Raw genomic sequence first — 12273 nt, 5'->3', positions numbered from 1 at the left:
CCCTATGCCGTGGGCAGGGACACCTCCCACTGGACTAGGTTGCTCCAAGTACGTTACAGAACCGCTGCGTACACCAGCCTCGGGAAAGCCCACGGGGCTCGGTTCCCCCGGGAAGCTAAAGCAGAGCCCCGTGCCAGCCTGGTGCTATTTCCCTCCCGACAAACCGCCCCTGGGGAAATCCTCCAGGACGTCCTTCCCCATGGGAGGCTGACCAACCTAGGCTCCAAGCGGGGCCAAAATGTCATGGCCTTGCCTCCTCGCTCTCCCCATTTAATAGTAGAAATGAGAAAAACAAACAAAAAAGACCCGCGGGCACCGGCCAACGTCCCGCCCCAGCCCCAGCCCCGTTCCTGTCAGGTGCAGCCCGGCCGGGCCGGCGGCGGCTCTCCGGGCGCCCTACCTGCTGCCGCCCCGCGGCGGCGGTTGGCGGCCGTTGGCGGCGGTTGGCGGCCGTTGGGGCTCGGCGCGGGGCCGCGGCGCTGCTTGCGCACTGACAGCTCGGGAGCCGCGGCGGCGGCGGGGAGGCGGAGGGGAGAGGAGGGGGCTCGGAGCCCCGCGGCTGCGGCGCCGAATCGGTGACGGGAGGAGGGCCCGGGGGCGGGCAGGGAAATGGCGGGGGGCGGCGGGGCCGGGGGAGAGGTACCTGCCCGCGGGAGAGGCGCCGGGAAACGGGGCCGGGGGCTCGAGCAGCAGCCGCGCACCGCAGCAGAGGCGCCTGCGGCAGCGGAGGGAGACGGGGAAGCGACCGGGGAGGGCCGGCAGCGGGGGACAGCCCGGGGGCGAGGGCAGCTGTGTGGTACCGACCGGACCCTGTGGTACCGGGCCCTCCGGCCCCGCTCGTCCCTCAGGGCAGCGCTCGGAGGGTAAGGACGTCAGTGAGACCAAGCGATAGAGCTGGGAGCGAGATCGTGTTCAGGTCTGACCTCCTGCTGTGAAGATTTGTGAGCCCAAAAGCTCCTCTGTAGAGCAGCTGTATTATTTGGTCCAGCAAAAGCTCTTATCTCTCCCTAGAAAGCTTGCCTCGCCTTAGATCATCACCTAACAACAACAGTGTGACTGCTTTTTCCTTTGAAGGTCTGCATTGATTTTTGCTGACAGCAAAATAGCGGGCTACTCACATTCTATCCTGAGGAGCAAATTTGGGGTTTTGTAAAGCGTGTTTATTGTTAGTCCACTCAAATCATCTAATGCTGATTTCTTGAAAAAAAAAAAAAAGTAAAGATTGGAACGGTTAAAAAAGGTTCTGGCTCTCCAACACCAAGGGTCTTCCCCTCTGCTACACAGCCCCGCTTTTGGAGAGGTACAGATGCCAGTGTCCTCATCTTGGAGCATGCCTGAGGCATCTAGTCACGCTTCTCCTAGAGGATGCTACAGCCTTTTTTGCTCCATTTTGGCATGTTCTGCTTTCCAGCCTCCATCTCTACTTACCCCTCTTCTGGCAGGCACCAGGACTTTCCCTGTTGTATGCAGTAAGCACTGGGCTTGCACACCAAGACATTTGAGTTGGTTCCCACATGGCCCCTTTCCACTCCTCTCCGTTCTTCACTAGGTGTCGGAGCTCACCTGCGCCCATGTACCAGGCATGAGGCTGATCCCCACAATTCACAGGGAGAGAATGAAAGGAAGCAAACAAACAAAAGGTAGTTTTCCTCAGAGGCAGAGGGCTGGCAGGTGGAGTGACCAGCACATCACTTCCTCGTTATTACAAGGATGCAATTTATGGCGTAACTCTTTTCCCCAATAGCATATCTAAACTGGTGTGCACAGCATTAAATCCATGCCTCAGTGCAAATCCTCCCTAGCCCTCTACACACCAGCAGCTGCTTCTGCCCCTATGCTATATCCTTCTCCTTCTACATCCCTTTAGAGCAAAGTGAAGGGGAAGCTGACAAGCAGAATGAGACATGAGAGTGTTAGAGACTAACTCTCATGTAGTTCTGGTAGCAGCTGTCAGCTGAACAAAGTATCCTGGGTGGGCTCACATCCAGCTGGTACTGCTGGCTAAACATATTTTGTGCTCTCTTAACAGCTTCTTTACACATTTCAAAGGGCAGATTACTCAACACCCAATTTACTGCTCCTGGAAGAATGAATGGACCACTGACTTCCAGGAGATGAGAATGCACATCTTGAACACAGCCCAGACAAATGCATTCCTTTAATCATCTAGCAATGATAGCAGTGATGAGTAATTTATCAACAGTATGATGGTAATGCTATTCTAAATATATACGTTGCCACTGGGGTCAAAAATGATTGAGTACTAAGATACTACAGTATTATAAGTTAGGCATATACTTAGCATTGTCCTGTCAATCCAGATGAGCTCTGCTCTGCTTCTGCCAGCTGTGCCTCTGCCTCTACTGGTTTTTCCTTCTCACCAAGGCAATGTGGCACATTGAGGTGCATGTGGTACAAGCCAGCAGAAATGCAGCATAAGATATGTTCTTGGGATTGAACTGTAATCCTAGGTACAGTAGGAGCAAACTAAAACCCCTTGAATGAATTGGCAGGGGTCACAGGGAAAAGGGTCAGCAGTAGGAAAACACAGAAAACCAGAAACCCTTGTAGCAGACCGGCAACTTACAACACAAAGTGAATAGACAACTGGAAAGCACTCAACTTATCAAATGGGTTTTAGACACTCAGCAAGTCACCTACTGAGGAACTTGTCTGGCAAAACGGAACAGAAAATTACAGAAGATATCTGATGGGAATTCTTGTAAGAAGGTGAGCAATGGATGCCAGTGACTCCATGATGTAAAGGGCAGATGAAGCCAACAGCACAGTGATAACAGGGCAGCATGCTGCAATTTTGCTGCACTTGATAGACATGAATGCTGATCCTTTTCACTGGAGAAGCAGCCAAAAAGACATAACATTGACAACAGAAGAAGAAGGTAGAAAAAATATTGTTTGAACTCAGCGTATGGCACACATAAGGTGTCAAGGAATTTAAAGATACATTTTGCTTGTTCATCTCCTAATGCTGGAGTCTGAGGAGCAAGCATAAAAAATGACAATTCTCCACTATAAAAAGAAGTGTGATATAACTGGCAAGCCTGAAGTATCAAGATGATTCTCATGGCTGGAATGTTGAGGGCTCACATAACCTAGGTAAGAAGGAAGCTGTGGTTATAGTTTCAAGAAATTTACAGATCTATCAAGCATTTCACTGTGATAAAAGGAGAAAAGAATGTCAAAAATTCTCCTGGAGGGAACTAAGCAGGCAATTACTTCCTTAATGCACAAATATCTTACATAAAAATGTATCTAGTGATAGCTAAGTTCAGAGATTTTTTAGTGTTAATAACATTTGCCTGACATTATTAAGAACTCATAGATCTATTTACAAAATTGTCTTTTCCATCCAAATGAAAATAGTATGATACTATATTTGATGCACACTACAAAACCATATTGAAGTGATCCTGTCGTCAGTGAACATCTATATACATGTACTTACGTTTTTCCTACAAGCTTCTTGAATTAAATTCTGAATTATGTGGGCATTTTCCCACAATATCTAAAATTACTTTTAAAATCCAAGATGTCTACCTGAAAATCTGAATATTAAGCTCTTCATATGCACTCCAAAGGAACAACCAGAAGAGAAAGTGAGCCAAAGATGCTAAGAGAAGTCTTTGCAGGATCGATCAACCTTTTCAGTAACCTAATTCTTCAAAACTTTCATTTGACAGTCTGCATATTACCAGAAATCTCCCCATATTCTTCATATCTATGCGGGTTTAAGACTTGATTCTCCATATTGTTTAAATTTTTTCATCACCTGGATAAATTCCCTGGTCCTGCCCATTGTGCAGTTCCACAAACTGTTGTCCTGGCATGTGTCAGAAATCAGGCACGGCAAGGACAGCCTGGGGCAGCATTGTCATTAGAAGCATTGTTTGTCAGTTGGCAGCCTCAAACACATATGCAGCCTCCTGCAAATACCATTTTAGACTTATATAAACCTCCTGGATGTGCTTAGGTAGCTGTTTCAACTGTCTTACATGGCTGCAAAACTCCTCCTTCTCTAAAATTGATCCCAGGCCAGCGATCAGCATGCATATACACTCCATCTCTTCAAGATAGCCTTTTTCACTTCCAGAGTTCTCAATTTAGCACTTAAGTGTATTTGTGGAAATAAACTACCAGTCTGCATGTGTGATAAGTCACATTATTTTGGGTGCATAATGACACAACAAAAGTGTCTGTAATAAATCACCCCTCTACACTTCTGTGCCCACTCAACAGAACACAGCCATAAAGTCTCATTTGAGTGATGATTTCTTCACTATTTTTGATTTTAACCAGTGCTGTGAAATAGCAGACTCTTACTTCCCTTCTCCTCTGTTAAAGCTAACTTTGACTGAACCCCATATCTCCATAACAAAGTCTAAGTCACTCGCTACATGTATGCTCCTGAAAAGAATCAGCGATCAGAGGACAGCATCATCCACAACTGCATCATTTTGTAGAGGTTATAGAACCAGGAATAAAAGCTGGGTATAATTGCTTTCACCAGTGATGGGCACAATATTTGCCCAGAGAAATACAGAGAAATTTTGGTGAAAATCCAAGGACTGTGATACAAATAAACGGAAGACAATTTTCTCTGATTATATTTCTGTATATTCTGATTAGCTTTTTATTCACTCTAGCAATTGCAACAGGAGTCCAGATAAATCAGAAAAACCTTGCTGAAAGCCTGAAATATTACAAAATATTATCTGTAATGTAGCTTATACCTGTTTCGTGGTGCCATGCGTATTACTAAGGATTAGACCCAGCAGAAAAAATTTGACCAATGAAAAACTGAAAACCAAAACTCTGAAATTTGGAAATGTGAGACAAAGTACAGTAAGAATTTTAATTCAGCTCCCTTTGGCCTTATCCTCTCCCATTAACCTGTTTCTCTAACTGGTCTTCATTTCCTAAGTCTCCTGTGGTGCCTCATAGAACACAGACGAAGCCTGGGGGTAGGCATCACCTCAGCAAGAATGCCCTGCAGTTACTGTGATGCTAACTTTGAATATTTTTCTCTTTTATTTGAAAATTTACATGCACTCATTGTTCCTTCAAAATATATAAAACTTTTCTACAGTAAGCAGATAGACTTTGTAATACATTATTTCACTGAAACTGAAAAATAGCTTCAGTAAAAATGTATATATATATACAATTTGACAAAATACTTTGAAGAAAAGCTGACCATGTATTATATGTATTATCTTTTTCCAAAATCATCTTAATGAAGTATGACTGTATTAAGTATGTATATATATATATGATATATATATATTTGTATGTAGCTATAACTACATTAAGCTAATATACAAATGCCATATAACTGCTAGGAATTACTGTCAATTGAAAACAACTGGTGCTGTAAATGTGTATTGCATTGCTTTTCCTAATAATTATATCATGAAACTGTGTACACAGCTTGGCTCTACTCAAGGCTGTCCTGCAAATCTTGAAAAAAGAAAGAGATCAGAGAAGTTTCATGTTGCCAAAGTCTTCTCGCATATGGTGGGAAAGCTGTCTCTTATTGCATCTGCTATAACTCAGTGTTTTCACCGACTACATAGTTGCTATGAAAAAAAACAAACAGCATATTGCTCAAAGACATCTCTTGCGTTTGGAAACCACCTCTCTCATTCTTGAGACTTTGGTGCTACGGAAGATGACTCCAAGTCAGTTTTATCACTGAAAAAAACAGTTCTCCTTCAAAAATTTTCAAAGCCTTGTTAATTTTTTTATTGACTGTTTTTTTTTCCCCATTTTTTTCTTTGCTGTTTTCCCATTAACTAACACTGTCAGCTTTCCTATGCAATTGTTATCTGTGTTAAGTTATATGTACTTAACTCAAGAGGCAAAAGAAGGTACTTTTGGCTTCCATCAGTGCCAGTTCCTTTGTCTTCAAACAAAGAGCTTCAGAATTTGAATCAAAATATACTTTCCTGATATTCAGACCTCTAATTGAAAGTATAGGATGAACTTAACACACATTCCATTCATTGTAATTCATGAACAACTTTCTTTTCTTGTTGCTCATTGAAGCAAAAATATTGAAGTACAAACTATTCCATTTTCTTCCAAATAACCTACATAACTGGACAGAAACTGTCATCTGACCTACTTTCTCTGCAATTCTGCCCCGCCCAGTCCTCCTGCCCACAGAAGGAGTACAATGTTTTACATTTTATTTTCCATAGGAAAAGGAGGCTTGATCAGATTTCTTCTATTTGGCAGTTTCTAACTCTGCTAGAAATTGTATTTTCCCTGCATTAAGCTGTTAGGAACATTCACAGTTCCTCTCAAGATCCCAAACCTTCATATTCACGTTTCATTCCTAACCCAGTATGCTCCAACCCCCGTGAAATCTCACATGTGAATCATGCAGTCTCAGATTGTTAGCTATACAATTTTCTAAGCAATTTACACATGCAAAGATTGCATACAAAGAAGTGATATAAATTACAGTGTACTTTCCATGTACACTGCTTGCAACAACAAAGAACTCAATATTCCTTCAGCATGCTAAATGCTTAATATTTCACGAACTGGATGTTCATTGTGTAACTTTTTCTCAGTAAAAATTCATTTTCTCTTAAGGAAATAAGTAATACCTTGAGAGAAACATCTTTCCCATTATGGCCATTCTAGATGACATCTCTTGGATGTTTGCACTCTTATTAATCTTCTGGAAATTCATTTAATTTCCCACCATCAATCTTTGGTTGTATCTTTATTAGGTATAAAGGTTTCTCCAGGCCCAAACATTCAGCCCACAAATCCATGCTTGTATAACCTAAACCTAAACCATTTTAAGATAAACTTGTTCTACTAAACTGAAAAAATATCCTTCTCCATGTATACAATGAAGCTCACAGGAAGGCTACGAGTATTGCTCCAAACAAAGCTTTATACAGGCTGACTTCAACGTTTCTTCCTGCTTATTAACATATTGTAAACCCAGCTTTCCCTCTAATACTCCAAACTCTTGTTCCAAATTACTTAAATACAATGGCCCGTAAACCTCAGCTTCCCAACCGAAATGTCTACAGTGAATTAAAAACAGCCCCCACAGTAGCAATGAAATGTCTCCCATGCTTACTCATCACAGCAAGCAAAGCCATTCCTGACAAATTTTATCAAGTCAAACTACAGCAACCAGCAGCTTTCTTCTCATCAACCAGCTGTACTTGGGTGTTAAAATTCCTGTCAATTACATAAAAAGTCTGCCCTTCTCCAGGGTGCATGAAGTTCAAGATAAAACAAAACAGATCCAGCTCTTCAGTATTTCTCTCAGTTCAATGGCTCTTTTGCCTGCCAGGGCCAAAGGCAACCTCTCTCTATGGCCTGTGTTTTCTCAATCATTTCCCTTTCTTTTAGACTTCTATAAAAGGTTCTCCCTTCCTTCCTTTCTTCTTTTCTTTTCTTTTCTTTTCTTTTCTTTTCTTTTCTTTTCTTTTCTTTTCTTTTCTTTTCTTTTCTTTTCTTTTCTTTTCTTTTCTTTTCTTTTCTTTTCTTTTCTTTTTTCTTTTCTCTTTTCTTTCTCTTTTCTCTTTTCTCTTTTCTTTTTTCTTTTCTTTTCTTTTCTTTTCTTTTCTTTTCTTTTCTTTTCTTTTCTTTTCTTTTCTTTTCTTTTCTTTTCTTTTCTTTTCTTTTCCTTTCCTTTCCTTTCCTTTCCTTTCCTTTCCTTTCCTTTCCGCTCCTTTCCCGTCGTTTCCTTTCCTTTCTTTTCCTTTCTTTTCCTTTTTTTTCCTTTTCTTTTCTTTTCTCTCTTCTCTTCTCTTTTCTCTTTTTTTCTTTTCTTTTCTTTTCTTTTCTTTTCTTTTCTTTTCTTTTCTTTTCTTTCTTTTCTCTTTTCTTTTCTTTTCTTTTCTTTTCTTTTCTTTTCTTTTCTTTTCTTTTCTTTTCTTTTCTTTTCTTTTCTTTTCTTTTCTTTTCTTTTCTTTTCTTTTCTCTTTCTTTTCTTTCCTTTCCTTCCTTTCCTTTCCTTTCCTTTCCTTTCCTTTCCTTTCCTTTCCTTTCCTTTCCTTTCCTTTCCTTTCCTTTCCTTTCCTTTCCTTTCCTTTCCTTTCCTTTCCTTTTTCCTTTCCTTTTTACTTTCCTTTTTCCTTTCCTTTTTCCTTGCCTTTCCTTTCATGTACTTTCGTTTCCTTTCATTTCCTTTTTCCTTTTTCCTTTTTCCTTTTCCTTTCCTTTCCTTTCCTTTCCTTTCCTTTCCTTTCCTTTCCTTTCCTTTCCTTTCCTTTCCTTTCCTTTCCTTTCCTTTCCTTTCCTTTCCTTTCCTTTCCTTTCCTTTCCTTTCCTTTCCTTTTCCTTTCCTTTCCTCTTCCTCTTCCTCTTCCTCTTCCTCTTCCTCTTCCTTTTCCTTTTCCTTTCCTTTTCTCTCTTTCTCCTTCCTTCCTTCCTTCCTTCCTTCCTTCCTTCCTTCCTAGACACATCTGATGTGCCAAGGTACAGGTACTTCTGTTATGCCTCCAGCTCTTGATACAACAGCACACTGTGGGAAAAAAGCAGGTATTTTTTATTAGACTGACGATTTGGCTATTTAATGTGACAGGACCGTACTTGGATTATCAGAGATGTGTTCAGTACCTACCAATAAAAATTATTATTTTGTGAACAATTTCTCTCCAACACTTTAATATAGTGTCTTCTGATACACTTGCGTGAAGTTTACCTCCAAAGGGACTCGCACATTACAAAACCACGTCTAAGGCATACTTCTGGCCAGGCAAGCAGTTCCAGTCCAGGAGAGAGGACTTGTTGTTGGTTGAAGCACTGTGCCTTCTCTTTCTGTCTCTCACTCTCTTCTCTTCTTCTCCTTGAACATGGTGACAAAGATGTATTTGTTGGTGATTGATGCCAGGGAAATAGAAAATGATCAGATGACTCCTTTTATGTTCTCTGTTAAAACAATTTGCTCACCCTTTGCTTAGTTATTTTTCTTTGCTTTAATTACTACACAACAACTAACCCTGCAATTCAGCCTGTATGCCTTGCATGACTAAATATGCTTCTGCTGAAGCTTTTCATGCTGATTTACTCATGTGTTCTGGAACTTTTTGCCCAGGTGTTAGATTAAGACACGCAAGCCCTAACGCCTACGCCTTGAATCATGCATTTCCTAAGTCTACTTCATGCCCCAGCTGCCGTCTGGGTGGCCTATTCTTAGATCTCCTCTATGTTGCCAACTCTTGCAATACAATTATCAGTAATGTTTTTTGCCTGTCCTTGAGCCTGCTGCCGAATGACATGAGAAGCTTCAACTTTCTCATATAACTCATCTCTCCTGGGGGCAAAAGTATAAGAAAAGCCAAATGGTCTAATTAGCCTCAGCTTCACAATCTGGAAAGGACAGACATCAGACGTGCTTGCTGCAGGAAGCAAGAAAGTTCTTTCTCCATCTCCTCAGGTGCCCATACTTTTCCCAGGGGAGAAAAGCTAAAAAAAGAGAGAGAAAGAAACAAAGGGCAAAGAAAGGTAGCTCAGTTCCCTCTTTTGTATTCTTTCTTTCCTCCTCGGAAGACAGGATTTGTTCCTCTTGGCTTGTCTCCTTCTAGTGGTGTGTCAATTCAGAAAGCAGGTAACAGCTACGTCAGGATCCAATGGCTGGAAGGACCACAAGTGCTAGTCTGCTAGCACAGGAGAAATATTAACTAGCTGCCTAGCTTCTGGAGGGGGCTGGCTAGGATCCCACCACTTCAGAGAATGAGGTTGAGACTCAGGCAAGCAGAGAGAGATCAAGTTTTTTCTGCATCCATCTCGGCAAACCAGTTCTTTAAACTCTATTTTCCTTTCAGCAGCAAAATGTAAATAATGCCTATAAATGCCATACAAACAATGTTGCTCTGTTTGAAAAAAACTTGGATTCTGATATATATGATAAGGAGTATGCTCATTCTGCCAGTAATTCCAAGATCTTTAAAGAGGCTTCTTGTGAAATTAGCAGCAAGTCTCTCTGTGTAAGAAAATCAGAATCCATTGCAAAGGAGAAGTGATTATATAGCTTCCTCCCATAGTCTATAATTAAAGTATGCTTATGCTAGAGAATAAGATTAGAAAAGCTGAGAATCTTGGAAGATTCATGGAAATTCAGTTTTGCCCTTTTCTTTATGTATATGAATGGAACATGTTATTTCCGTTTCTTGCTTTTGTTGTTGTAGTGCAAGGATTTGGTTTCACATATTTACTGCAGACTGGAATCAGGAAAAAATGTCGACACAGCACAAAGCCTAATGTTGTTCATCATAAAATATGAGTAAATAGATAAAGCGATGGTAATAGATGACAATAGATGGTAAATAGATGGCAATGGACTTCTGAAACTGGTCAAATGTGTCAGACTGACTTGAATACCAGACAGTTATGAAAGATTGATAGGTAGGTACATGAAAGAGGTGACCTTAGTAACAAAACTGCTTCAGAAGAATAACATATTCTGAAACTCCAGATTGCACATACTAGAAAAGACAAGAATTAAAGAGAGCATCACAGAATTTTGTAAAATGTCTGGAATGTGACAGAAATACACTTTTGAGGCCATCATCATCTTTCCTCGGATGAAAACTGAACAGAGACTAGTTTGTAATACATTAGCATCATCTACTGGATAGTGCAGGGAGTACAGCTTAGAAACAGCAATAGTAAATACAATATACAGCAATACTGTATTTGGCAAGCCATCCAGAATAGGCTGAACAGTTCAAACACCTTTTTTATAACATGCCATATTTGCTTTCTTGTCAGAGGTGTTGATGCTTCTCTGGTAAAACATGGGGAGTAAATACGGGTTTTCTACCTAAAAAGTCCTAGTTCCTGGTAGCAGAAAGTGTTGTGTGATAGCTGTAGGAACAGGAGACGTTTCTGAAATTACAATAATGGCATTTACTTACAAATATAACATTAATTATGTTAGCTGTAGAACAATAACAATATCATTAATAATTGTTTGTAGAACCCTGCATTAATAACCAAAGGTCTTTGAGCACATTTACAAAGAAACCCAAAGAAATAATCTGCAGCCAGAAAGCAGCACTCACAGTCACCAAAGGGGAAAAGAGAAATCTGGTAGTATCAGATAACACAAAGCCCATTGTGAACTAAAGTCCTGAGTCTCTCAGCTGCAATGGTGTCAGACACTGGGCCTCACAGAAGGGCAGTTGTGCTGGGGACTGGAGGAAAGCTCCCATCCCGCAGTGCTGCCTGGAGCACAGCAAAGCCTTCACCCAGCTAAGCCTGCTGAAACAGGGGAGACTGCTGGGACTACAGAGAAGACGATGGAGCCCCAGTACTGCTGATTCTTGAGAGAGGAACTCCCATTCTTTGCGTTTTGCACCCATCACCTATTCTGAGGGATGGGGCATTGCTTCTTTCCTTCTTTCTCACACACACAAGGTTTCTCAGAGCTGGGAAGCTTTTCCTTTGACTTTACCTTATGCCCATTTTGCCATACATCACAGTGGTTCAGTGAGAAGAAAAACTTAATTTGAGAAACACAAGAGCGTTAACACAGAACAGACGAGGACATCTTTAGTCCAGTATCCTCTGTGACAGAAGACAATTTGTATTGCTATATTTACACCATGACTGTATCTAATATGTCCTATATGTAAAAAACATGCAAAGAGTGCATTTATCTGAAATACTTTACTTTCTGAACATAGAAAAAAAACAAACCTAGAAATGCTGGAAAGGAAAATGACATCTTGCAAAGTCATAAACTTGCATTATGTAACACTGCACCACAGCCCCAGCTACTGATCAGCTGTGTCTTGAGACAAGGCACTGTGAGCCTTTGAATGAATATACATAAACACGAATGTACATAAACTCATGAACATACATAAACAAGCAGGCAGCTTTTTTCCTGTAAATATAGCAGGAAGTTTGGCTATATAATTATATTTTGCTTTGGCAAAATTACTTTTCTGTATGTTTTTAACTTTTCATTGTTAAGAATATTTTCTTATTTTGTATGTGTTTATTTGTACTTATGTATGCTGATACTAGAAGCTAATACTAAAATCAGGAGGAGTTGTGAATAGTGGATATCTACATTCTGATCCTTTACTAGGTTTTCCAAAGATCCTTGTAAGCCTCCCCAGCCTTTACTAACTTAAAAAACTGCTCTTTTTCAGCATTTTTGTCACTTCTTCAATTTATGCCTTCCTTCCAATGTTTATAGAGGCTTCAAAGAGCTTCATTTCTTTTGAGCTGTATACCTAAGGGGGATAGCAGGCAGACAGTCCCACT

The 12273-nt window shown here is 40.9% G+C and overlaps 1 protein-coding gene and 1 long non-coding RNA gene across 5 annotated transcripts in view; one reads left to right on the top strand and one right to left on the bottom strand.

Moving 5' to 3' along the window:
* The window catches only part of C1QTNF4 (C1q and TNF related 4), a 48291-nt gene that overhangs the window by 16824 nt on the left and 19194 nt on the right, over nt 1-12273 (bottom strand). Inside the window, exons 1-3 of one of the 3 annotated variants that reach the window (XM_040558947.1) lie at nt 2030-4637; nt 1553-1640; nt 401-578 (exon numbers count right to left, since the gene is read on the bottom strand). The exons of 1 other annotated variant lie outside the window; for it this stretch is intronic. In XM_040558947.1, the coding sequence (XP_040414881.1) occupies nt 401-578; nt 1553-1573 (199 nt within the window). In that variant the 5' untranslated portion in view covers nt 1574-1640; nt 2030-4637. One more of the 3 variants, XM_040558952.1, reaches the window with a different exon arrangement.
* On the top strand, nt 514-2056 carry LOC121071031. 2 transcript variants are annotated; one of them, XR_005820339.1, is made up of 3 exons: nt 514-575; nt 1443-1640; nt 2030-2056. It is a non-coding gene; the product is annotated as an uncharacterized LOC121071031 (long non-coding RNA). The 2 variants fall into 2 exon arrangements; XR_005820338.1 differs by lacking the exon at nt 514-575 and having other exon boundaries at nt 582-1640.

The sequence above is a fragment of the Cygnus olor genome, chromosome 5, assembly GCF_009769625.2.
Source record: "Cygnus olor isolate bCygOlo1 chromosome 5, bCygOlo1.pri.v2, whole genome shotgun sequence".
NCBI lineage: Eukaryota > Metazoa > Chordata > Aves > Anseriformes > Anatidae > Cygnus > Cygnus olor.
The sequence above is the reverse complement of the archived record's forward strand: the minus strand, read 5'-3'. Positions and strand labels throughout refer to the sequence as shown.